Here is a 27,625-nt window from a genome sequence, read left to right on the forward strand (position 1 = left end):
AGTGTCCAGTCTTGGGCCGGTCACGTAAGTGCTCCAGTGGAGCCTGGTTCCTTATTCTTTATTCCTACGGGCAAGCGGCCCTTCCTCCTTAGATATAATCATTATTATCCTGGTTCTGCTCTCCGTGGTTCGGAGAGGCCCACAACTGTGGGTTTACGTCTGTTTTGGGGTACCGTCACTTTAAGAGTACTATTTTTATGTTGGCGTGTGTTTGGTTTGGTGGCGCCCTATTGTTGCTTTGTTCTGGTGTTTGCGACTCGGTCGCGCTGTCCCGTCCTTGGCCTGGTGCCGGTTAGTCAGGGGTTTTTTCAGGTAGGCCCGTTAGTTAGATCTGCCTTTTGAGATACCCCCTGGCGATCGCTCACCCCTTGTCACCACATAACTCCTGGCTGCATCGGGGTCGGAGCAGGCTTAACCGGCTCCTTCGAACGCGGCGGCTACAGGCGAAGCCTAGCACTACCGCAGGGGTATTCCATCTGCCCGGGGGACTCAACAGAGTCAGTGTAGGGTTTCGCTGTGGCCGTTCTAACCAGCGGTCCCAGCTACGGGCTCACGCCTGATCTCCAGCTCCCTGCCTCCTGCAGCACCACACCAACATCCTCACGTTACTGTCTCCGGACTCCCACGGTGGGTAACCCCCAAGTCCGTAACATAGGAGTGGGTGAGGGCTGATGGATCTTGCTTGCTGCTTCTGTGATCTGTGCCACTGGGTGATGTATGCTCTGCTTGGGGAGGAGTGCTTGGTCTGAGGTGGAACTAGTGGCAGTGCTGCTGGTGCATTGCACCAGTGCCCAGGGGCAGATCCAGAAAAAATTACAGGGGGGCACCCATCCCCAGCCCTCGTAACTAGCTTCCTAACTGTTCGTGGGAATGAAACGGCATATATCAAACAATACTTGTGGCTAAATCCCCCAAAACACCAGTTTTCAGGGGTTAGCTGAAAATATTAAGTATCCCCTGAATGTTCCAAGGGATACCCCATGCAACGCCGCTGGCCGCATCCCCCATAGGTTTCTATGGGGGATGTGAACCTGCCCAATGTATCAACATCGGGCAGCAGGGGTTTGCATTCCTGGGCTATCGCCATTCTGATATGGCGATGGCCCATTGTAGCCTATGGGCTACGGATCACACTGCCCCAGCGGCAGTGCGGTCGGGTGGGGGGCAGCGCTAACCACTCATGCACAGAGACCCCCGGCTTCTGGCTCAGGAAATCACAAGGACGGGCTCTTTTCCTGTCCTTGCGCCTCAGGTATCATATATCCCGCCGATGGGGTTGCATTTTACAATATGATCCTGGGCGGTGATAAATGGGCCCCTAAGGGAGTAAGGGAGGTGATGTTGCCCATAGTAACCAATCAGATTCTGTCTATCCTTTTCTACAATGCAATAGATAAATGATAGACAGTCAGATTGGTTCCTATGGGCAATGTCACCTCTTTTCATTTTTAGAAGCTTTACTAAACTTACCCCTAAATTTGCTGGTGGGACTATCTCTACCCTCAAGGGGCAACCAAATGTGAGGACTTACAGCCATTTGCCGACACCATGCTTGGACTACCATAGTCAATGAAAAGCTGAATCACTGGATGTATAGAGGGAAATGTACTAAGATGCGAGTTCTATTTCCCATGGGATGTTGCTATTGGCAACCAATCAGAAGCTAGTTCTTATTTTTTTAGCACCTTCTAACATCCCATGGGAAATAGAACTCCCACCTTAGTACATTTCCCCCATAAACTGCATACCAAAACGACGCACACATTAGGCCGACAATGGGAACGCCCACAGTCAAACGGTTGACAGGAGTTTTTCACGTTTTTTTTTTGAGCCGACATGTGCTGACAGGCGGAATTTCATGCCCTACCAACCACTATGGCGTGGTGGGAGAATAAGCGTGCCCGTAGCATGGCAAGACATTGACACCTTAGTACCGGGGGACTGTCGACATTCGGGCCAAAAAAAACGCAAAAAACTCATGTCAACCTTTGACTGTCGGCCTTTCCATTGTCGCCTTAATGCTTGTGTTGACATTCTGGCCATGTTGACCTTGTTCAGGTGTCCATCTAAGCCCTGTCAACCTTCAATGGTCGACCGAATGCAGTCGACCCTATGACCCATATCCCTAATTAACATATAACAAACAGTACATAAATCTTCAGTTCCAAAGACTGTACTTGGTGGGTTCCAGGCGTAAAAGAAATGGACAAAAGCTTATTCCATGTACATTTTCCTCTGATCCCAAGAGGTGTATTATCTCTACCTCAGAATCTTCAAGAACCGACACTGTAAAATGTAAATACTGATAGTGATACATTAGACAAGTACTGTATATCACCAATGTGTACGCAGGCTATATGCCGAAGACTGCTCGCGCCTCTACTACCCCTCTAACTCTAGAGCACTGGTTCCCAAACTGTGCGCCTAGGCACACTGGGGTACCGCGAGGCACTTGCAGGGATGCCTCAGGTTGGTGGTCCAGGACCAAATCATTTATCAAAGGAATAGTCATAAACCTGTGCTAGTATCTCCATCGCTGTTGACAACTCGACAATCTACCCTACCCCACAAGCTCGTTGCTTAGGGGCAGGGCCGCCGACAGGGGGGTGCCCTGGGTACAGCTGTCCCGGGCTCCGGCCTCTGGAGGGGCCCGGGCAGCTGCCCACAGCGGTGCAAACCCCCCTCCCCCGGGCACCCGCACACCGCCTCCCCCTCCCGGCACCGGCGGCCCCCCAGCCAGACATGCACAGTGCAGTCTGCAGAGTGCCGAGCCTAGGACACAGAGGGGCTCGGCGCTCTGCAGGCTGCAGTGTGCACTCCGGACCTGGCCGACTGTGGAGGCTGAAGGTAATGGTAAGTAACGGTAATGGGGAGGCAGGGGCAGGCACGTGCGGGCGAGGGGGCGCGTGGTGGTGGGGGTGCGGGAGACTGTAGGTCAGTCCCGGGCCCCAACAGTTCTAGTGGCAGCCCTGCTTAGGGGTTATCCTCGACTCTGAACTGTCCTTTCTTCCCCACATTCAATCTGTCTCCAAATCATGTAACATACATCTAAAAAACATATCCAAAACCAAAATACGACCGTATCTCACACAAGACACTACTAAATCTCTTATCCATGCACTCATTATATCCCACATTGATTATTGCAATAGTTTCCTAACTGGTCTTCCCAAGAACAGACTCTCGTCACTGCAATCCATTTTAAATGCTGCTGCTAGGCTGATCTTACTAGCAAGACGCTCATCGTCTGCTGATCAGCTCTGCCAGTCTCTCCATTGGTTGCCTGTATCTTATCCTATTCAATATAAAATACTTCTACTCGCATATAAAGCTATTAAACATACTGCACCAGCTTATATCTCTTTACTTATCACAAAATATCTCCCATCTCGACCACTCCGATCTGCGTCTCTCTTCTGCACGGATCACTAGCCCCCTTTCACTATTACAGGACTTTCATCGGGCTGCTCCCATCCTATGGAATGCCCTTCCACGCACAATAAGACTCTCCACTAGTCTCCAAACTTTCAAGCGTTCCCTGAAAACTCACCTCTTCAGGCAAGCCTATCATATTTATATACCACACGCATAACCCTCTGAGGCACTTATGTATTATATAGCTTCCCTTCTAGACTTGTAACTTGGTGGGACCGCTATGCTATTACTGGTGCCTGTCCTTGTGTTTCCCTCCTATATCCCTATAGATTGTAAGCTTGCAGCAGGGCCCTCCTACCGCCAAGTCTGTCTGTTGTTACCCAGTTTGTTTTATCACTTTCTACCATTGTAGAGCGCAACTGAATCTGCTGCGCTATATAAGAAACTGTAACGGAATCTGCTGCGCTATATAAGACGCTGTAACGGAATCTGCTGCGCTATATAAGACGCTGTAACGGAATCTGCTGCGCTATATAAGACACTGTAACGGAATCTGCTGCGCTATATAAGACACTGTAACGGAATCTGCTGCGCTATATAAGACGCTGTAACGGAATCTGCTGCGCTATATAAGACACTGTAATGGAATCTGCTTCACTATATAAGACACTGTAACGGAATCTGCTGCACTATATAAGACGCTGTAACGGAATCTGCTGCGCTATATAAGACACTGTAACGGAATCTGCTGCGCTATATAAGACACTGTAACGGAATCTGCTGCGTTATATAAGACGTTGTAACGGAATCTGCTGTGCTATATAAGACGCTGTAACGGAATCTGCTTCACTATATAAGACACTGTAACGGAATCTGCTGCACTATATTAGACACTGTAATGGAATCTGCTGCTATTTTTTTTTTTTTTTTTATGCAAACAATTTTTATTGAGAATTCAAACATCCTCCAAATGATACAGTGTAATGCAATGTCAGCAAAATAAAAACATTTGTAAACACGTGAAAAGAGTTACAGACATTGTGTGTGCTATTACCAAAGCGAGGGCATTGCATAGTTAGAAATAACAACTCGTATAAAAAAACACTAGGACTATCTCTAATAATCAGAAAAGAAGAGTACATATTGTGATATTATGTAAAGTCTGTCCTGTATACGAGGAACATCAGAGAGGAAAAGGGAGAAAGAGAGAAGGGGAAGAGACAGGAATAAGAGGGCGGAAAAGGGAAAGGGAGGGGTGTGCCCAGGAACGCCTATGCCTCTGAGGTTCGAGTGTGTGTCATCAATTGGGAGTAATCTGCTGATTCCTTAAAAGTGATCCAGCCCAGCCACGTCGCAGTAAAAGACTGTGTGGGGTCTTTCAAGAAAGATGTCAGGTCCTCCATGGACATGTAAAGGTCTACTCTGCGAAACCAGTGTGATATAGGGGGTGGTGTCGGAGATCTCCAGTGGCAGGGGATAACTGCCCTAGCTGCATTCAATAAATGCTTGAGTAAAGATTTCTTAAATCTAGAGATCGGTATGTCTGTAAGACTGAGCAGCCAAAACTCTGGGGTAAAAGGCAATAAAGAATTAGTTACCTTTTCTGTAATTCTGTGTACCTGACGCCAGTAGTCTTGGATGTCGGGACACGTCCACCATATGTGCAGTGGGGTACCCGACGACTGACCACATCTCCAACAGAGGTCCGGTACAGTACTATTTAATTTGTGTAATATGGACGGGCATTTGTACCAACGGGACAGTATCTTATACTGGGTCTCGAGTGTCTGAACTGAGGAGGAGGAGACAGAAATAAATTTAAATATTTGCAACCACTGGCCTTCTGACATGTCTCGCCCCAACTCCCTGTGCCAGGCCGCAGTGTAACCGGGCAGCCAGCCGGGGAGACAGTTTAAGCATACTTGATAGAGTTTAGAAATTAAATGTTTTGGGGGTTCCTGAGAGAGAATAAGCAACTCGAAAGGGGTCGGCTCCCAGGGTTGAACACGCTTGGGCAGTGAAGCAATATAATGTCTAATTTGAAGGTAAAACCAAAAAAGATTTCCCGGGAGCCCATATTCCTTTCGCAGGTCCTCGAAGGTACGTAGACCAGATCCATCCACTAACTGACCCAGATAGGACATGTCAACCGAGAGTCGGCTAATTAGATTACGCAAATCGGAATCTGCTGCTATTTAAGACACTGTAACGCAATCTGCTGCGCTATATAAGACGCTGTAACGGAATCTGCCGCGATATAAGACACTGTAACAGAATCTGCTACGCTATATAAGACACTGTAACGGAACCTGCTGCGCTATATAAGACGCTGTAACGGAATCTGCTGCGCTATATAAGACACTGTGACGGAATCTGCTGCACTATAAGACACTGTAACGGAATCTGCTGCGCTATATAAGACACTGTAACGGAATCTGCTGCGCTATATAAGACACTATAACGGAATCTGCTGCGCTATATAAGACACTGTAACGGAATCTGCTGCGCTATATAAGACACTGTGACGGAATCTGCTGCACTATATAAGTCACTGTAACGGAATCTGCTGCGCTATATAAGACCCTGTAACGGAATCTGCTGCGCTATATAAGACACTGTAACGGAGTCTGCTGCGCTATATAAGACACTGTAACGGAATCTGCTGCGCTATATAAGACCCTGTAACGGAATCTGCTGCGCTATATAAGACACTATAACGTAATCTGCTGCGCTATATAAGACACTGTAAAGGAATCTGCTGCGCTATATAAGACACTGTACCGGAATCTGCTGCACTATATAAGACACTGTAATGGAATCTGCTGCGCTATATACAAACACTGTAACGGAATCTGCTGCGCTATATAAGACACTGTAAAGGAATCTGCTGCGCTATATAAGACCCTGTAACGGATCTGCTGCGCTATATAAGAAACTGTAACGGAATCTGCTGCGCTATAAAAGACACTGTAATGGAATCTGCTGCGCTTTATAAGACACTGTAACGGAATCTGCTGCCCTATATAAGACACTGTAACTGAATCTGCTGCGCTATATAAGACGCTGTAACGGAATCTGCTGTGCTATATAAGATACTGTAACGGAATCTGCTGCGCTATATAAGACCCTGTAACGGAATCTGCTGCGCTATATAAGACCCTGTAACGGAATCTGCTGCGCTATATAAGACACTGTAACGGAATCTGCTGCGCTATATACAGACACTGTAACGGAATCTGCTGCGCTATATACAGACACTGTAACGGAATCTGCTGCGTTATATACAGACACTGTAATGGTATCTGCTGCGCTATATAAGACCCTGTAACGGAATCTGCTGTGCTATATAAGACCCTGTAACGGAATCTGCTGCGCTATATAAGACCCTGTAACGGAATCTGCTGCGCTATATAAGACACTGTAAATAAATAGTAAATGCCAATCATAAAAAGCATGTTTTCAATCAGAAGCACAACTGTGCACCACCACATAACTGACTCTAAGCACAATTTACTATTTTTGTTAGAAATTTATCAATTAAAAACATTGATCCTAGTGCTGCTGGGAAAAAAAAAATTATTCTAGGGTGCCGTGACTCAAGAAAGCACTGGTCTAGAGTATTGGTATACCCTACTCACACAGAGATACAATGCCATTCACCATAAAGGTTTCTTTACAGGGACCCTTCTTTCTAGGAATATTCTGATTCAGGTTGGTCTGCAAGGCAGCATACATTCACTGCTTAGCGATGGTCAAAGGCCATCCCTAGTACACGCACAGCTTACAGATTAATACGTGTGGCTGTGCTCATAAAGGTTACTTTTCCAGGTGTTCTCCTTTTCCTGATCATGCTCCTTTCCTCTAATGCTATGTATTAATAGAGGAGGCACATATGGAAATAAAGGAGGAACTTGTCAGGGGTGGTGGATGCCCCCACATATTTATTACAGATATCATCAAGTGAAGCTGGCCAGAAATGAAAGGAAGAGCTCACCAAATGGGGGATCACACAGGGGATAAGGGTGGTAACTGGAGTACTGGTATAACCAGGGGCAAACGCAGGCTTTTCAGAAGGGGGTTTCCAGAGGGGCGGAACAAAGCATGGAGATGGACACTTAGGTGACCCAGTATATGCCGGGTCAGTTAAAGTATTATAGATAGACCAAATGTATATAAATAATAATAATAATATTAATAATAATAATAATAAAAAAAAAATAAAAAAAAAAATACATATATATATACATACAGAGGCATCAACAGCAGTGTAGACCCCTGGGCATAGCCCCTACCGATCCTCCAGCGGTAGTGGTGGGGGATTTTTGGGTAGCACTGCAGGTGACAGGGAATTACACAGGTGCATTGGGGCAGTAACAGAACGATTCTGGGGCAGTACTACAGGTGACGGGGAATCATACCGGGGGGATTGCACAGGGGGATAGTGCCAGTAACAGCAGGATTCTGTGGCAGTACTGCAGGTACAGGGAATCACACAGAGGGGGATTGCAGCAGTAACAAGAGGATTCTAGGGCAGCACTGCAGGTGACGGGGAATCACACAGAAGGACAGGGGCAGTATTAGGAGGATTCTGACACAGTATTGCATGTACTAGAATCACACTGGAGAATTGGGGCAGTAACATGAGGATTCTGGGTTACTGCAGATGATGGGGAATCACACCGGTCAGGACAGTAACAGTAGGATTGGGGTAGTACTGCAGGTGACAGGTGAATCACACAGGAGGGATGGGGCAGTAACAGGAGGATTGGGGCAGCACTGTGCTGATGACAGGGAATCACACAGGGAGGAAAAAGAAAGTAGAACAGCTCTGATGCTATACTGATGTATAAAACAATAACACGGCTAGGTATAACAAGAATTTATTAATAAACGATAACATTTAAAATGTAATGCATGCATAATTAATAAAATGAGCCTTGAATGTATAAACAGCTGTTGGTATACGGTACCTCCACGGGAGTGTTTAGAAGTAGAGTAAAGGTCCCATAGAAGTCCGGTACTCCGGTCTAATACCCAGCTGGGGGGCAGAGTCCAGGCAGTTTTTGTATGCGTATTCAAACAAACTTGGTGATGTTTTAAGCAAGGGGTCCATGAGATGGAAATTAGTGGAGGCCGTCCCTCGCCGAGTAGGAATAGACAGTACCTGGAGGCTTTCCTTGTTAGCTGGTCCGAAATTAAATGGAATTATATCCTTGGTGTGCAGTTTAATGTCCACATAAATAATGAAGGCTCAATTTAAAAGCAGGCTCACAGGCTCAACGCTTTTCAACGTGGAAGTGCCCACGTCTTCACCAAGAGCAGAATCACACAGGGAGGATTGGGGCAGTAGCAGGAGGATTGTGATAAAACTGCAGGTGGCGGGGAATCACACAGGGGTATCGGGGCAGTAACAGGAGGATTGGGGCAGCACTGTGCAGGTGACAGGTAATCACACAGGGGGTATCGGGGCAGTAACAGGAGGATAGAGGAAGCACTGTGCAGGTGACAGGGAATCACACAGGGGGTATCGGGGCAGTAACAGGAGGATCGGGGCAGCACTGTGCAGGTGACAGGGAATCACACAGCAGGTATCGGGGCAGTAACAGGAGGATCGGGGCAGCACTGTGAGGGTGATAGTGAATCACACAGGGGTATCAGGGCAGTAAGAGGAGGATAGGGGCAGCACTGTGAGGGTGATAGTGAATCACACAGGGGTATCAGGGCAGTAAGAGGAGGATAGGGGCAGCACTGTGAGGGTGATAGTGAATAACACAGGGGTATCAGGGCAGTAACAGGAGGATTGGGGCAGCACTGTGAGTGTGATAGTGAATCACACAGGGGTATCAGGGCAGTAACAGGAAGATAGGGGCAGCACTGTGCAGGTGTCAGGGAATCACACAGGGTTATGGGGGCAGTAACAGGAGGATCGGGGCAGCACTGTGCAGGTGACAGGCAGCACTGTGCAGGTGACAGGGACAGGGAGTCACACCGGAGCAGTAATAACAGATGTCCCTACTACGTGTGCACGAGTAACCAGTCACCAGCAGAGGGCGCTGTGAGGGCACTGGTGCAGAGGAGATCACGGGAGCTTCCACCACTAGACAACAGTTACCAGGATGGCCGAGTGGTTAAGGCGTTGGACTTAAGATCCAATGGACATATGTCCGCGTGGGTTCGAACCCCACTTCTGGTATCAACTTTTGATATCACATATATTTTTTTTCCCTTTCAGATGTTATGCTATGATAGCGCAGATGCGCCACGTTTCCGTACAGTGCGGGCACATTTCACCTCAGAAACCCCGTTTGCCGCACTCCGTTTAAGATTGAACTACAATTCCCGTGATCCTTCAGGCTCAGCTAAGGTGACCGGGCATGCCGGGAACTATAGGCGCTAGCGAGTGGCGCTGTTCGTACAATATTACCCACAATGCAGCTGGACGTCGAGCAGCTTTGATATGTGTGCGCATGCGTGGTTGCTAGGGTAGCTGAGCGGCGCGTGCTGGGAAAGTGACGATACGGATGCGGGTATGTGCCACACACCTCCTCCCCACCGCCCGCAGCACCTCCCCACACCACTCAGTACCTCCCCCCACACACCCAGTGCCTCTCTCCCTAGCACCCCAGTACCTCTCCAAACCATGCCCAATACATCTCCCCCACCACTCTCAGTGCTTCTCACCCCCCCCTACAAGCACCCAGCACCTCTCTCCTAACCATGGCCAACGCATCTCCCCCACCACTCTCAGTGCCTCCCATCCCCCCCCCCCCACACACACACACACAAACACCCAGCGCCTCTCTCCGAGTCCCCAGTACCTCTCTCCACACCATGCCCAACACATCTCCCCCACCACTCTCAGTGCCTCTCGCCCCCCAGCCCCCAAAACACCCAGTGCCTCTCTCCCCAGTACCTCTCTCCACACCATGCCCAACACATCTCCCCCACCACTCTCAGTGCCTCTCACCCCCCCCAAACACCCAGTGCCTCTCTCCCCAGTACCTCTCTCCACACCATGCCCAACACATCTCCCCCACCACTCTCAGTGCCTCTCACCCCCCCCAAACACCCAGTGCCTCTCTCCCCAGTACCTCTCTCCACACCATGCCCAATACATCTCCCCCACCACTCTCAGTGCCTCTCACCCCCCCCAAACACCCAGTGCCTCTCTCCCCAGCACCTCTCTCCACACCATGCCCAATACATCTCCCCCACCACTCTCAGTGCCTCTCACCCCCCCCCCCCCCCCCCACAAACACCAAGTGCCTCTCTCCCCAGTACCTCTCTCCACACCATGCCCAATACATCCCCCCCACCACTCTGTGCTTCTCACCCCCCCCCCCCCCAACACCCAGTGCCTCTCTCCCCAGTACCTCTCCTCACCAAGCCCAATACATCTCCCCCACCACTCTCAGTGCCTCTTGCCCCCCCCAGTACCTCTCCTCACCAAGCCCAATACATCTCCCCCACCACTCTCAGTGCCTCTCACCCCCCCCCCCACAAACACCAAGTGCCTCTCTCCCCAGTACCTCTCTCCACACCATGCCCAATACATCCCCCCCACCACTCTGTGCTTCTCACCCCCCCCCAACACCCAGTGCCTCTCTCCCCAGTACCTCTCCTCACCAAGCCCAATACATCTCCCCCACCACTCTCAGTGCCTCTTGCCCCCCCCACACACAAACACCCAGCGCCTCTCTCCCCAGTACCTCTCTCCACACCATGCCCAACACATCTCCCCCACCACTCTCAGTGCCTCTCACCCCCCCCCCAAATACCCAGTGCCTCTCTCCCCAGTACCTCTCTCCACACCATGCCCAATACATCTCCCCCACCACTCTGTGCTTCTCACCCCCCCCCCAAATACCCAGTGCCTCTCTCCCCAGTACCTCTCTCCACACCATGCCCAACACATCTCCCCCACCACTCTCAGTGCCTCTCACCCCCCCCAAACACCCAGTGCCTCTCTCCCCAGTACCTCTCTCCACACCATGCCCAACGCATCTCCCCCACCACTCTCAGTGCCTCTCACCCCCCCCCCCCCCAAACACCCAGTGCCTCTCTCCCCAGTACCTCTCTCCACACCATGCCCAACACATCTCCCCCACCACTCTCAGTGCCTCTCACCCCCCCCAAACACCCAGTGCCTCTCTCCCCAGTACCTCTCTCCACACCATGCCCAACACATCTCCCCCACCACTCTCAGTGCCTCTCACCCCCCCCCCCCAACACCCAGTGCCTCTCTCCCCAGTACCTCTCTCCACACCATGCCCAACACATCTCCCCCACCACTCTCAGTGCCTCTCACCCCCCCCAAACACCCAGTGCCTCTCTCCCCAGTACCTCTCTCCACACCATGCCCAATACATCTCCCCCACCACTCTCAGTGCCTCTCACCCCCCCCAAACACCCAGTGCCTCTCTCCCCAGTACCTCTCCTCACCAAGCCCAATACATCTCCCCCACCACTCTCAGTGCCTCTCGCCCCCCCCCCCCCCCACACAAACACCCAGTGCCTCTCTCCTCACCAAGCCCAATACATCTCCCCCACCATTCTCAATGCCTTTCACCCCCCACAAACACCCAGTGCCTCTCTCCCCAGCACCTCTCTCCTCACCATGCCCAATACATCTCCCCCACCACTCCAAGTGCCCCCCCCCCTCTCCTATCATAGCATTGCAAATGTAACCATTCTGACTTTTCCTACAATTTGCTTTATAGTGTCCCCCGTGGTTGATGTGTAAACAGGGGACGCTATAAAGCAATTAAGGGAAGCTATTAGTTATATAAAATGATAAATTGTAACTGTCTACTAATAAACCTCATGTGGAATATAATTAATTGCAATATGAATTTATTTGAAGACCTATCCTTGATGACCACGGCACAATGGCTTACAAACTCATGGCCCCAAGTACATTACATTTCTATAATGTGTGCGCAGATGTCCTGTAATGTAGCGTGTGTTTCGTTCAGTCATAGGAAACCGCTGTAACTTCGGTGGAGAGTCTCCTGCAGCAGACCAGACGTCTGGAACACAGACACTATGGACCCCTTACAGAAGAAAGGTAAATAACATGTCGCCACCAGGATTATCAGTGGAATTTATGTGTGCTCCTGAAGTCATGCACTTTTCCAGTGATTAATGAGGAAGGAGACATGGTATTCTCCTCTGCAGGCCTCTCTGGGCACGGTAATGGACGAGGCGTCCCTGTAACAGGAGATGGGCAGGTAGGAATGCCCCCCATCCGCATTAACTTCTTAGAAGGGCATCATTTGGTCCCTTGTTACTGCTTTATAGATCCCCACTGATAGACTCTGGCCCTGTCTGAAGGACTTATGCAGCCCACACACGCGCCGATGCCGGCGGTGCGATGCTGTACGATGGGGTGCGCGCTCCCGCGGCACCTCATCGTACAGTACAAAAAGTATGTGCTGCACATACTTTTTGTACTAGCTTTTTCTAGCACAGCATCGCTTCGCATGCACATCGTATGCACAAGGCATACGATGCGATGCTGTGTGTGCTAGTTAAGCCTACAACGCACGCTGGAATCGGTGCGTGTGTGGGCTGCATTAGAGCCCAGAGAGCCACACACACACTACTGATTGGCACATGGAACCTGACCTGGAAAGCCAACATCGTTGATTAGTAGGAAGCATTAATGAGGCTACTGATCATCAATGCTGAGAACATCCAGTGGGTGCAGTCTCATGGAACTAACGGAACAGCGCCCCCAGTGGTGACGTTGCTAGAATAGATCATTGCCTTTAACTGCAATACTACCGAACATGACATTTCTTAAGCGCCAGATTTATTTCTTCCAGCAAGTTGAGTAATATTATGTATTCATCTTGGCCATGATTATCTCCTTAGTACACAGGGTAGTAACTATCATTAGTTGCAGATGGAAAGCTCCTGTGTTCATTTGGTTTTGTATTCAATTTAGATCTCCCCTCCTGATCACATTAAATCTGAAGCCTCCAGTAATTCTCCTGAGTCCGCAAAGGAAGGCTCAAACCCCAAAGGTACTCTGTAACCTAGAACGCTTGCTGTGGAACTACAAGTCCCATTATGTTGAGACAGTCATAAGCAGATCTAGACGAAGTTGTCATCCTGTTTCCTTCTAGCCGGGGTGGAATTACAGGCCCAGCATGTCCGGCAGGCAGTAGCTGTTGGGGCATGCTGTGTGTTGTAGTTCCACTTCAGCTGTTTGGCCAAAAACTTGCACAAGCTTATCAGGACACTAAGCGGGAGTTGTATCAAGCCGTGAAAAGAGAGAAGTTGAACATAGCTTCTAAAATTATTATATAGAACAAGAGATCTACTAACAGTTCATGTGTATCAGACCACCTGTGGATCTATAGTAGGAATGACTGCAGCAGGCTTGATAATGTGACAGTTAGTAATGACTACAGCTGTGCACCAGCTAGGTGGTCTGAGAAATGTGATAGTTAGTAATGACTACAGCTGTGCACGAGCTAGCTGGTCTGAGAAATGTGACAGTTAGTAATGACTACAGCTGTGCACGAGCTAGCTGGTCTGAGAAATGTGACAGTTAGTAATGACTGCACCTGTGCACCAGCTAGGTGATCTGGGAAATGTGACCGTTAGTAATGACCACAGCTGTGCACCAGCTAGGTAGTCTGAGAAATGGGACCGTTAGTAATTACTGCACCTGGGCACCAGCTAGGTGATCTGGGGAATGTGACAGTAATGACTACAGCTGTGCACCAGCTAGGTAGTCTGAGAAATGGGACCGTTAGTAATTACTGCACCTGGGCACCATCTAGGTCAGTGGTGGGCAACAGGCGGCCCGCGGGCCGGATGCGGCCCGCGAGCCGCTTAGGCCTGGCCCGCCGCTCTGACAGATGTCAGTATGACAAGCGGCCCGACTATAGCCGCTTGTCATACTTGTTTACTTTGGTAATGGCGCAGCCGCCGTTAATGTCCGTCTGTACACGGCGCACAGGATTACTGGGAGTGTGGGAGGGGACGTGATGACACGGCAGCCGCCTCCCCACCATTGGTTGGCGCGGCCGCGTCACCGCATCCCCTCCCACGCTCCCAGAAATGCTGTGCGCGGCAGGCACAGACGGTGGCGGCAGCAGCTGTGTGTCACCGCTCATCGGGTCCCCTCCCAGGCTCCAAGAAATTCTGTGCGGGGCAGCCACAGGCAGGCATCAGCGGCGGCGGGGCAGCCACAGACAGGCATCAGCGGCAGCAGCAACAGTATTTAAGTTTCTCTGCATCCCCTCCCAGGCTCCCCGAATATGTGCAGGGCGGGCGCACTAGGATTTTTGGCACGCAAATCTATGAGGCAGCAAAACGGCTGCAAAGTAAGGAACTGACAATGATGTTATGTGCATTAGTGTTTATATATATATATATATATATATGATGTTTGCACGTGCCGGCACTCCACAGCAATTGAAAATTACTTCCGACGCCTTCCCGAGATATATTGCAGGTTTGTACGAAGTACTGCGGCGGCATTCACAGTACTTAATTCTTTAAAAGAAAATGCAGACCATACTTTTAAATAATTAAATCCTGTAAATGCCGCCTTACAAACCTGCACTATATATCATTTCATTTTTTTTATTGTAGTGTCCACGGCCCTTAAAAATTTTAAGTAAGCTGGTGCCTGATAAAAATCTTAAAGCATTTTTCGTGACTGGTATTGTATATACAAGATATTATGTGTGCGGCCCTCCAATATTTTCTGGTTTTGTTAAGCGGCCCTCCAGCCAAAATAGTTGCCCACCCCTGATCTAGGTGATCTGGGGAATGTGACAGTTATGACTGCACCTGTGCACCAGCTAGGTTGTCTGGGAAATGTGACAGTAATAACTGCACCTGTGCACCAGCTAGGTGATGTGGGAAATGTGACAGTAATGACTACAGCTGTGCACCAGCTAGGTGGTCTGAGAAATGTGACCGTTAGTATTGACTGAACCTGGGCACCAGCTAGGTGATCTGGGGAATGTGATTGTTAGTAATGACTGCACCTGTGCACCAGCTAGGTGGTCTGTGGTATGTGACAGTTCGTAATGACTGCACCTGTGCACCAGCTAGGTGGTCTGGGGTATGTGACAGTTCGTAATGACTGCACCTGTGCACCAGCTAGGTGGTCTGGGATATGTGACAGTTCGTAATGACTACACCTGTGCACCAGGTAGGTGATATTGAAAACGTGGACTGTTGGCAGATCTCAAGGACCGGTTTGACCAGCCCTGACATACTTGATAATTGGTCGCCATAGGTAACTTCTCCACTGGTCCTCCACTATTTTCACTGCTTCAAATATCATCCTGTAAAGGACAAATGTACATTTAGAGATGTGAGAATTTCCCAGCATGCTCTCTGTGTGACTCGCATACAGGGATGGAGTAGTTTACTAGCTGGAGTGGCCTTACAATATCATCACCTTTAGCGTAGGAACCATTGATAGAGACCATCTTCAAGGGAAAGGTATTAACATCCCAAAACTCAATTGCCATGCAACTGACATCACCAACGCATCTATGACCCGGTGAGGGATGACCGTCTGATGGGGTGAGGGATCATAGTTGACGCAACTGAGGTCGGCATGCATTGGGTCGACCCCTGAAGGTCAACATGGGGTTAGGTCGACAGGGTCATTAGGTTGACATGGGCAAGGTCGACAGTCAAAAGGTCGGCTCAAAAAAAAACACCATTTCGACCTAAAATCCAGAGTACAACCAGCAGTGTAAAGGAGGCAATAGTAAGTCGGGACACTTATTTGTATATAATATAGTGCGTGAGCGAGAGATTCATTTTCTTATTCCTTTATAATATACAGAATGAATTTTTATTACATTATACACGTGGTCTGAATCAAGGCATTTTAATTGATATGGTCGATTAATTGTGATTGTCCAAGTTTGACCACTTTGGTCCCCCTGTGATATTGAACACTGTTGTATCGCTATATGTAAGCAGATTGAACAACCAGAAGTAGTTTATTTTCTATGCGCAGTCTATCCAGGTAATCACATTTTAGTTTTCTGTGTATATACAAAACATTCAGTTTCTGTGAACAGATCTCTGCGTTGGCTGCTTAATTCTGTTTTCCCATTAATATTTAGTTGACCAGGCAGAAGACAAGGAGATGGAATTCATCGACTACAGTGCTGAGGTTCCCTTATCTTCTGCCCAGTCTATTTCCTGTGTTGTCGAACCTGTGTCTACAGCTGCCCAGTCCAGTACTTCTTACCCGATCCCACCTGTGTCTACAGCTGCCCAGTCCAGTACTTCTTACCAGATCCCTCCTGTGTCTACAGCTGCCCAGTCCAGTACTTCTTACCAGATCCCTCCTGTGTCTACAGCTGCCCAGTCCAGTACTTCTTACCAGATCCCTCCTGTGTCTACAGCTGCCCAGTCCAGTACTTCTTACCAGATCCCACCTGTGTCTACAGCTGCCCAGTCCAGTACTTCTTACCAGATCCCACCTGTGTCTATAGCTGCCCAGTCTAGTACTTCTTACCAGATCCCTCCTGTGTCTCCCAAGCCAGTTGTCTTGATGACCAATCTTCCAGATGTTCCCGCTAAACCACCTCCAGTGGGGAAGAAGCTATCTGCCCGCACCAAGCGTCGACGTCGTACTAACAAGCCACATTCTGTTGGAACCCAACCACCTCTACTTCCGAAAGCAGACGACACAGGAAGTATTCATCAAATTGTTGGGTCTTTGCGTACAGCGCAGCATAACTACCAACGATCCCAAAGGCATCTGATGCACGTTGTGCACATGGACCAGCTCTATTTAGGTGGGCGTGTCCACAAGTTGGCGAAATACATACAAACAAGTAATTTCCTTCGAGGGACTACACTGGTCAGAGGACTGAGGATGAAGCAAAGGGATTATGATAGGCAGCAAGACTTCAGAGCGGAGAAATTAGATTTGCTGAGGGAACATTATGCGGAGAAGCAGCGGATCATGCAGGAACACTATAATAGGCAGGAGAAACTCATTCAGGAACACAACGGGCTCCTGCGGGGTATCTTACGCCGCTTGTCGGACCCTGCAGCGGCCATGCTGGCCAAGGCCTCATCTGCTGCAGCTGAAGAGACTTAGGTGGAGCGGTCTCAAGCCTTGGAGAGGGATACCGTGATGTGGTTGCCCAAAGCAACCAATAAGCCTCTAGAAGCTGATTTTCTGTTTGGAGCAATGTCTCCATTCTTATCTCTCAGCAAGGCTTGATACATCTCCTGAATGGTGATTAACTTCTGCGCCCTCAGCATGTGATGTCCGACCTCATCCTGATTCCAAATGAACGTGTCTGCACAAGCAAGGTTAATGTATAGAAGGACATAACGAAGATACAGTGGGGAAGATGTATCAAACCTGAAGACGTCAGGAGCCCATAGCAACATATAAGGTTCTAGCTATCAATTTATAGACTGTACGAGATAGATGAGGGATAGAAGCTGATCGGGTTGCTACAGGCAATTTATCCACTTGACGTCTTTAGAAGGTTTGATACACTTTCCCCATTGTTCCATAGTCACATACAGGCTAAACTCTATATGTATGGCAGCATTATAAGAGGCCAGCCAAAGGTAACCAATGAGGCGTTAGCTATGAATGACATGCAGACAACTCTATGAAAATAGCGTAAGACATGACCACCAATCAGATGTTCTGTATCCGTTTATAAATTATCATACAAAAAAATTACTAAATTGGTATAGGTCTGGTTTCTATTACAGCACCTTTTGCTACAGTTACCTATAGATGAGGAACAATCTCTTGTGCATTCGTGGACTTCTTGGCCGCAGAAGCACTCGGTGTTCAACCAGCCTGGACCAAACCAAATGAGGCCATTTGGGTTACTTGCACCTTTATATAATAAGCACCAGAAGGGTGTCTCACAATGTTTCCTTCCTCAGTCCTGTGGGACTTCCTGGTTTTGCTTATGACAGAACTGAATAATCCATGTGGCATCACAGAAGCTTTGTCCATTGCTTGTGGGAATACAGATCCCTGTGCACCGATGTTGATATTAATACTCTTGTACAAAATGTTTTTAATCTGATAGCGACATATACTTAATGTTACTAAATGCTAAGTGTCCCATTCAGTGTAATGGGCAATTGTCAGCATTTCAGACAAAAAAAAGACATTTGTTTTGCAATAAATTTATTGGGGGAATTTACTAAAAAACGGAGTGCAGGAAGGTGCTGAGGTAAATGTCATAGTTGCTATGTAGACAGGTAAATATTTAAGGCCAGGCTTAGTGTGCCCCAGCCTAGGGCTGCAGCATATATTTGTCATTAATTCAGCTCTGAGGAAACCCAGATACTAACAATACATCGCTGCTGGCTCATTGACAGCGTTTAGTGATGGTGCCAATTTGTCACCACTGATGTCACAAGGATGGAACATCTGCACTGTGCCGTAGGCAGCCAGCAGTGGACAGTGAGGTGGGACAGGTAAGGGGTGGAGTCTGCACTAGGCTGGGCTTTATTTTATTTTTTTGTTAGTTACCAGGATTGGTGTCATTAATTTACACTAACGACCTGGACATTATAAATGTGCCGCCTGCATCGGAGCTATGTGAACTGAGCCATGTACACAGGAGAACCTAGAAGCATTACATGTTGGTAAATATAACCCTGGATACAGCACCTCTTTCCTGTACGCAAAGCCTTCCCACCCCAATATAATCCCATTGTCTAGTCTGCTGTAGGGATATTTGTGATTGCGCACAATGTCTGCTAAGTGCCTATAAAGGGATACGTCCATTAGAAACACTTTGACCTATTGATAGTGGAAGGATACTGGGAGTAGATGGGTAGAACAGGTGAAGCGACATCTGTGGATCTCGCTCCTAGCACAGCAGCCTATAGTGGGCACAATGTTACATAAGGTGCTTTCCAAGAAGCTGCATTCATGGAGTTAAGTTTGTAAGGTAATGATTCATCAGTCTCATTCCCCCTGGTTTTTCGCGGTGCTGGTTCGTCATGCGCGGTTTTATGATGAAAGCTCTACCACCTGGGTTCCTCTATATGTGGCTCATGAGTTTACACTGTGGCTGCACTGGATTTATTTTTCTTTACTGTAAGCTCTGCCTTTCTGTAACTATAGAGAACAAGGGCATTTATTTCTGAAATAGAGAAATGTTTACTTTTCCTTAGAGAAACGAGCTCTGTCTGATTTGTACAAAGACGTCCTCCCAATTTGATTCATACAGATGTAGCGCCGCTCATCCTTGGCCGGCGCTCGCCAGATCCCTTGCACTGGCGAGCGCCGGCGATAGAGACTGGGACGCTCGTGCTTCTCATACGGACGTGCGTCCCAGTATCCACTTCAGGGAGATGCTGCCCAGTTCGGGGGGGGGGGTCGGGGTGGCAAGGGGGACCGGTGGCGATGGTGGGGGAAGCATCGGGGACCCCCGCCAAGCTCCGCAGACTGGGCTCATTGCATATGACGCTACAGAGGAGCAGTCACCGTTAGGTGATATTAGGAGGCAGACTGGGCTCATTGCATGTGACGCTACAGAGGAGCAGTCACCAGTAGGTGCTAACCAGGAGGCAGATGGGGCTCATTGCATGTGACGCTACAGAGGGGCAGTCACCAGTAGGTGCTAACCAGGGTGCAGACTGGGCTCATTGCATATGACGCTACAGAGGAGCAGTCACCGTTAGGTGATATTAGGAGGCAGACGGGGCTCATTGCATGTGACGCTACAGAGGAGCAGTCACCGGTAGGTGATATAAGGAGGCAGACGGGGCTCATTGCATGTGACGCTACAGAGGGGCAGTCACCGGTAGGTGATAACTAGGAAGCAGACAGGGCTCATTGCATGTGACGCTACAGAGGGGCAGTCACCGGTAGGTGATAACTAGGAAGCAGACAGGGCTCATTGCATGTGACGCTACAGAGGAGCAGTCACCGGTGGGTACTAACTAGGGAGCAGATGGGGTTAATTGCATGTAAGCTACAGAGGAGCAGTCACCGGTAGGTGCTAACCAGGAGGCAGATGGGGCTCATTGCATGTGACGCTACAGAGGAGCAGTCACCGGTAGGTGCTAACCAGGGTGCAGACGGGGCTCATTGCATATGACGCTACAGAGGAGCAGTCACCGTTAGGTGATATTAGGAGGCAGACTGGGCTCATTGCATGTGACGCTACAGAGGAGCAGTCACCAGTAGGTGCTAACCAGGGTGCAGACGGGGCTCATTGCATATGACGCTACAGAGGAGCAGTCACCGTTAGGTGATATTAGGAGGCAGACTGGGCTCATTGCATGTGACGCTACAGAGGAGCAGTCACCAGTAGGTGCTAACCAGGAGACAGACGGGGCTCATTGCAGGTGACACTACAGAGGAGCAGTCACCAGTAGGTGCTAACCAGGAGGCAGATGGGGCTCATTGCATGTGACGCTACAGAGGGGCAGTCACCGGTGGGTGCTAACTAGGGGGCAGATGGGGTTAATTGCATGTAAGCAACAGAGGGGCAGTCACCGGTAGGTGCTAAACATGGTGCAGACGGAGCTCATTGCATGTGACGCTACAGAGGAGCAGTCACCGGTAGGTGCTAACCAGGAGGCAGATGGGGCTCATTGCATGTGACGCTACAGAGGGGCAGTCACCGGTGGGTGCTAACTAGGGGGCACAAGGGCGAAACTACCATTGGTGCAGGGGGTGCAGCTGCTATGGGGCCCAGAGCTGAGAGGGGCCCACTTTGCCTGTCAAAGTATCATATGCTGTATACATTTTTCAGCATTAGGTGATAAATAGGGGCCCTTACAAACTTTTGCTATGGGGCCCACATGTATCTAGTTATGCCACTGAGGGGGCAGATGGGGTTAATTGCATGTGACACTACAGAGGGGCAGTCACCGGTAGGTGCTAACCAGGAGACAGACGGGGCTCATTGCAGGTGACACTACAGAGGAGCAGTCACCAGTAGGTGCTAACCAGGGGGCAGACGGGGCTCATTGCATGTGACGCTACAGAGGGGCAATCAACGGTAGGTGCTAACTAGGGGGCAGATGGGGTTAATTGCATGTAAGCAACAGAGGGGCAGTCACCGGTAGGTGCTAAACATGGTGCAGACGGAGCTCATTGCATGTGACGCTACAGAGGAGCAGTCACCGGTAGGTGCTAACCAGGAGGCAGATGGGGCTCATTGCATGTGACGCTACAGAGGGGCAGTCACCGGTGGGTGCTAACTAGGGGGCACAAGGGCGAAACTACCATTGGTGCAGGGGGTGCAGCTGCTATGGGGCCCAGAGCTGAGAGGGGCCCACTTTGCCTGTCAAAGTATCATATGCTGTACACATTTTTCAGCATTAGGTGATAAATAGGGGCCCTTACAAACTTTTGCTTTGGGGCCCACATGTATCTAGTTATGCCACTGAGGGGGCAGATGGGGTTAATTGCATGTGACACTACAGAGGGGCAGTCACCGGTAGGTGCTAACCAGGGGGCAGACGGGGCTCATTGCATGTGACGCTACAGAGGAGCAGTCACCGGTAGGTGCTAACCAGGAGGCAGATGGGGCTCATTGCATGTGACGCTACAGAGGAGCAGTCACCGGTAGGTGCTAACCAGGAGGCAGATGGGGCTCATTGCAGGTGACGCTACAGAGGGGCAGTCACCGGTAGCTGCTAACTAGGAAGCAGACGGGGCTCATTGCATGAGGGATCCCTCATGCAGCTCTGTGAAGAGAAGCCCATAGGGTGTCACCAGCTTTTTCTGGCAATACCCTCCGCAGTCGTACCCCGACCGAGGGGCGGTAGTGCATATGAAAATGCGGTAAAAACCCACGTTTTCTGTGTTTTTACCACATTTTCACTTTAGTGCGTCCCATCGTTTCTCCATCCATTATATGTCTCCAAGGCTTAGTACATAGGCTCCTAAGTCTGACTGTATGCGTCCCCTAGTTGGCGTACAATGGAACAATTCAAGTGATACTCCGTTCTGGCACTGGCATTACTTATGTTCTGTCATTTTGCCGGGCTGTATCTAGTATTGTATAATAAAAAAATGAGAACTATTTTGTTCATCTATTTGTTAATGGTGACATATTTTATATTGATACAGTTTTTCACACTTTGATTTTATTGTTTATGAATTACATTTCCTATCATGGCATTGTGCCAGCTATTATATGACCGATGCCGGAAATATGAAAATGACTATCAGTGGCCCTTATGGAGGCAGGAAGGTGACCCAATCCAGGCTCTCCAGCGCTTCACCCCGTAATAGTGGCCTATTGTGCCATCTCCGCTAACCTGCCACTGATGGTCTGGCTTTGGAATTTGAATAAAATAATATGTTGGGTCAAAGAGACAGTGTAAGCTGATAATCTGGGTAGGGAAGAGCTAAGTGTGAGCAGGAGGATGAGGCAGGATAGGAGAGCAGCGTGAGCTGGATAAGGGAGAGCTTGTTGAAAGTAGGATGAGGAGGAGGACAGAAGTGAGCTTTTGACTTAAGCTGATGAGCATAGATGGGGAGAGCTCAGTGCGAACAGGAGGATGAGGCAGGATAGGGGAGACAGTGTGAGCTGATCAGCTAGGCAGGGGAGAGCTCAGTGTGAGCTGGAGGATGAGACAGGATAGGGGAGACAGTGGGAGCTGAACAGCTGGGTAGGGGACAGCTCGTGTGAGCTGAAAGGTGAGGCAGGATAGGGGAGACAGTGTGAGCTGATCAGCTGGGTAGGGGACAGCTCGGTGTGAGCTGGAGGATGAGACAGGATAGGGGAGACAGTGGGAGCTGAACAGCTGGGTAGGGGACAGCTCGTGTGAGCTGAAAGGTGAGGCAGGATAGGGGAGACAGTGGGAGCTGATCAGCTGGGCAGGGGAGAGCTCAGTGTGAGCTGGAGGATGAGACAGGATAGGGGAGACAGTGGGAGCTGAACAGCTGGGTAGGGGACAGCTCGTGTGAGCTGAAAGGTGAGGCAGGATAGGGGAGACAGTGTGAGCTGATCAGCTGGGCAGGGGAGAGCTCAGTGTGAGCTGGAGGATGAGACAGGATAGGGGAGACAGTGGGAGCTGATCAGCTGGGCAGGGGAGAGCTCCGTGTGAGTAGGAGGATGAGACCAGATAGGGGAGACATGGACACTGAAACGTAGCACCACGTGCGCTCGACATGCTTCAGGCATATTTTATTCTTCCACCATGCACTAGTGGATGTTAGGCCATGAAATTCCACCTGTTGGCTCATGAAGGCTCCATAAAAAGTGAAAAACCCCATGTCGTCCTTTTGAGTGTTGACCTAACCCATGTCAACTTAATGACTCTATCGACCTAATGACCCTGTCGACCTAACTCATGTGGACCTAGACTCATGCCAGCTCCTGCATGTGGACCTAGACTCATGTTGACCTAAATGCATGTCGACCTAATGACTGTCGACCAACATGCTGATGACCCAATGACCATATCCCACTCAATGTGAGCTGGAGGATGAGACAGGATAGGGGAGACAGTGTGAGCTGATCAGCTGCGTAGAGGACAGCTCATGTGAGCTGGAGGGTGAGGCAGGATAGGGGAGACAGTGGGAGCTGATCAGCTGGATAGGGGACAGCTCGGTGTGAGCTGGAGGGTGAGGCAGGATAGGGGAGACAGTGGGAGCTGATCAGCTGGGTAGGGGGACAGCTCGGTGTGAGCTGGAGGGTGAGGCAGGATAGGGGAGACAGTGGGAGCTGATCAGCTGGATAGGGGACAGCTCGGTGTGAGCTGGAGGGTGAGGCAAGATAGGGGAAACAGTGTGAGCTGATCAGCTGGGTAGGGGACAGCTCAGTGTGAGCAGGAGGGTAAGGCATAATAGTAGAGTACAGTGTGAGCTGATCAGTGAATGACTCTTCTGATATAAGGTGTTCAGAACACTGCAACACACAGCCAGCGTTGGTGGTATAGTGGTGAGCATAGCTGCCTTCCAAGCAGTTGACCCGGGTTCGATTCCCGGCCAACGCAGCAATTTTTTTTATTTTTTTTTTTACTTAGTAGTTATACATTTTTATTTACTATGATTAATGATGTTTTAATGACATTTCAAGAAGCATTATTTATATATTTATATGTGTTAAATACGTGCATAAAGTTTAAATCACTTCTGGAAAAGTCTGTTAATGTATGTCAAGGGAGATGCTGAATATAAAATCTGTGTCACACAATAACAATCTAACCCATATGTAGAATTATAAGATGTATATATGGTCATATAGATAATTAAATACATTGAAAAAATATACAGAATAATTAAAATAAAAAAATGTAATAATAATTGAAATAAAAATTATCTTCCCTGACCGGGAATCGAACCCGGGCCGCGGCGGTGAGAGCGCCGAATCCTAACCACTAGACCACCAGGGAGCGTGATGCATTGGTTGGTGCACGTGCTGACAGCAGAAATGCTCCTATGTGCTTTGCATTAGATCTGTACTATGCTGTGCGTTCGCTCTGTATTCTATGTGCTGTGCGTTCGCTCTGTACTCTGTGCTCTGCATTATCTCTGTACTGTGCTGTGCATTCGCTCTGTACTCTATGTGCTCTGCATTAGCTCGGTACTCTGTGCTGTGCATTAGCTCTGTACTCTGTGCTTTGCATTAACTCTGTACTCTGTGCTCTGCATTAACTCTTTACTCTGTGCTCTGCGTTAGCTCTGCACTTTGTGTGCTCTGCGTTAGCTCTGCACTTTGTGTGCTCTGCGTTAGCTCTGCACTCTGTGTGCTCTGCGTTAGCTCTGCACTCTGTGTGCTCTGCGTTAGCTCTGCACTCTGTGTGCTCTGCGTTAGCTCTGCACTCTGTGTGCTCTGCGTTAGCTCTGCACTCTGTGTGCTCTGCGTTAGCTCTGCACTCTATGTGCTCTGCGTTAGCTCTGCACTCTATGTGCTCTGCGTTAGCTCTGCACTCTATGTGCTCTGCATTGGCTCTGTACTCCATGTGCTATATATTGGCTCTGTACTCTGTGCTGTGCATTAGCTCTGTACTCTGTGCTGTGCGTTAGCTCTGTACTGTATGTGTTGTGCGTTAGCTCTGTACTCTGTGCTGCGCATTAGCTCTGTACTCCATGTGCTATATATTGGCTCTGTACTCTGTGCTGTGCGTTAGCTCTGTACTCCATGTGCTGTATATTGGCTCTGTACTCTATGTGCTCTGTATTAGCTCTGTACTGTGCATGAGCTCTGTACTCTATGTGCTGTGCATTAGCTCTGTACTCTATGTGCTCTGCATTAGCTCTGTACTCTGTGCTGTGCATTAGCTCTGTACTCTGTGTGCTCTGCATTAGCTCTGTACTCTGTGCTGTGCATTAGCTCTGTACTCTGTGTGCTCTGCATTAGCTCTGTACTCTGTGCTGTGCATTAGCTCTTTACTCTATGTGCTGTGCGTTAGCTCTGTACTCTATGTGCTCTGCGTTAGCTCTGTTCTCTGTGCTGTGCATTAGCTCTGTACTCTATGTGCTCTGCATTAGCTCTGTACTCTGTGCTGTGCATTAGCTCTGTACTCTATGTGCTCTGCATTAGCTCTGTACTCTGTGCTGTGTATTAGCTCTGTACTCTATGTGCTGTGCATTGGCTCTGTACTCTATGTGCTGTGCATTAGCTCTGTACTCTGTGCTGTGTATTGGCTCTATACTCTATTTGTTTTATATTAGCTCTGTACTCTATGTCCTCTGCATTAGCTCTGTACTCTGTGCTGTGCATTGGCTCTGTACTAGGGAAGCCAATCCCGGGGCATTTTTTCAAACCCGGAATTCGGGATTGAAAAATGCCCAATCCCGGGATTGGCTTCCCTAATGCAAAAACCCGCCCGGCCGCCCGCATATTTACTTACAGTCGGATGCAGCCTGGGCGTGTAGGTGGGATGATGCGGGTGGACGTCGGGCAATGGTCCGGGAAGATGTGCATCAGCTGTGTACTCTGTGCTGTACATTAGCTCTTTAACTGTGTACTTCATCTCTATGTGCCCTGCACACCAATACAGAGGCATTGTACTCAGGGCAGCTGAGAGGTACATCATGAACAAGGGAATGGGGAAAATGGGAGGATACCGATGCACTAGTCCACAATATAAACAATAGTAAGCTAAATTGCTGCTGCACAGTATTGAGGTGGTGGTGCTCCCCTGAGAGTAAATTAGAACAGTACAAGGACAGACAGAACAGTACTCTCTGGTTTTGGGGGCACAACTTATTCAGAATTTCTTTAAAATTTAACTTTTAATTATATCTTAGATAAAGAATAAAATTAACTTACAACACATATACAGTGACATATATACAGTGACATACAAATATATATATATATATATATATATATATATATATATATATATATATAAAAACATTGGGCGGTTTTGGAGCAACTGACAGATAAATTAACTTTGAGTTTTGCGAAAATATATACTTTTTGGTTAATGTATTACTCCAATATTGCAAATATCCTCTTGTGACTTTCAATTTCCTTGACTGTGTGTGAAATCAATCAGGTTAGTGACAGACAGAATATTGGTGCATGCCCTGTGAGTTAGAGCACAGTGGGAGATAGCGGAATATCTCTCCCTGGCCCTTATTCTGGTTGGTGCGGCCGGAGCCGCACACGGTGCTCCGGCCGCACAAACCAATCCCCGCCCACGAGACGGATCGCCACGGCCGTCCGTACACGGACGGCTGGCGATCCGCATAAAAATGGTGGGGCGTACGCCTCCACCATGGTGGGAGCTGCCCCCTGCATTCGATGGTCGTCGACCATCGAAGGCAGGGCCGCACGCCACAGCAGCTCCCGCAAGCTGAGACCACACGGACAATCGTCCGTGTGATAGCTTGTATGGGGGCTGAGAGCTGACATCCGGCGACGTCAGCTTTCCGCCCCCATCAGTGGCGTCATACCCTGATTAGCATGCATACGCCCCGCGTTTGCATGGGAACGCCCATGAAACGCGGGGCGTATACATAGGGAAATGAGGGTATGAAGCCCCTCACGCCCCTATACGCCCCCTTTGCGGCGGACGAAATACGTCTGCGGCGAATGGGGCTGCACATGCGCAGATTGACCTCTGCGCATGTGCAGACTAAAAACATCGGCGGTACGGCCGCACGCGGGCCGTACCGTCCGATTCAGAATAAGGGCCCCTGTGTTCAGTGACACTTTTCTATAAACTTCTGTCTCTGACTGCGTATATATTAAAGAGTCAGGTTTGCAAATGCAAAGGATAAATAGATATTAGTGCATGCACTTTATGTTAGAGCACAGTGGGAGATAGCGGAATATCT

The 27,625-nt window shown here is 49.1% G+C and overlaps 1 protein-coding gene and 2 non-coding genes across 4 annotated transcripts; 2 read left to right on the forward strand and 1 right to left on the reverse strand.

Moving 5' to 3' along the window:
• Positions 1 to 9,485: 9,485 nt before the first annotated feature.
• Positions 9,486 to 9,568, forward strand: TRNAL-UAA (transfer RNA leucine (anticodon UAA)). Its single transcript has one exon. It is a non-coding gene; the product is annotated as a tRNA-Leu (tRNA).
• A 231-nt stretch (positions 9,569 to 9,799) lies between these two features.
• On the forward strand, positions 9,800 to 19,737 carry LOC146036340 (uncharacterized). Of its 2 annotated transcripts, XM_083160295.1 has the most exons (4): positions 9,800 to 9,902; positions 12,351 to 12,442; positions 13,325 to 13,403; positions 16,488 to 19,737. In XM_083160295.1, exon 4 carries the CDS (start codon positions 16,511 to 16,513, stop codon positions 17,474 to 17,476), a length of 966 nt encoding a protein of 321 aa, XP_083016421.1. In that variant the 5' UTR covers positions 9,800 to 9,902; positions 12,351 to 12,442; positions 13,325 to 13,403; positions 16,488 to 16,510; the 3' UTR covers positions 17,477 to 19,737. The 2 variants fall into 2 exon arrangements, with proteins under 2 accessions (XP_083016421.1, XP_083016420.1); XM_083160294.1 differs by lacking the exon at positions 13,325 to 13,403.
• A 4,917-nt stretch (positions 19,738 to 24,654) lies between these two features.
• On the reverse strand, positions 24,655 to 24,726 carry TRNAE-CUC (transfer RNA glutamic acid (anticodon CUC)). Its single transcript has one exon. It is a non-coding gene; the product is annotated as a tRNA-Glu (tRNA).
• Between the last annotated feature and the right edge of the window lie 2,899 nt (positions 24,727 to 27,625).

The sequence above is a fragment of the Crinia signifera genome, chromosome 9, assembly GCF_055691185.1.
Source record: "Crinia signifera chromosome 9, ASM5569118v1, whole genome shotgun sequence".
Lineage (NCBI taxonomy): Eukaryota > Metazoa > Chordata > Amphibia > Anura > Myobatrachidae > Crinia > Crinia signifera.

Excerpts from the sequence above, each read along its gene's own strand:
- LOC146036340 (XM_083160294.1), top strand. The coding sequence starts at position 12,421 with ATGGACCCCTTACAGAAGAAAG. Across the intron at positions 12,443-16,487 it reads GGACCCCTTACAGAAGAAAG|TTGACCAGGCAGAAGACAAG; the intron begins GTAAATAACATG and ends ATTAATATTTAG.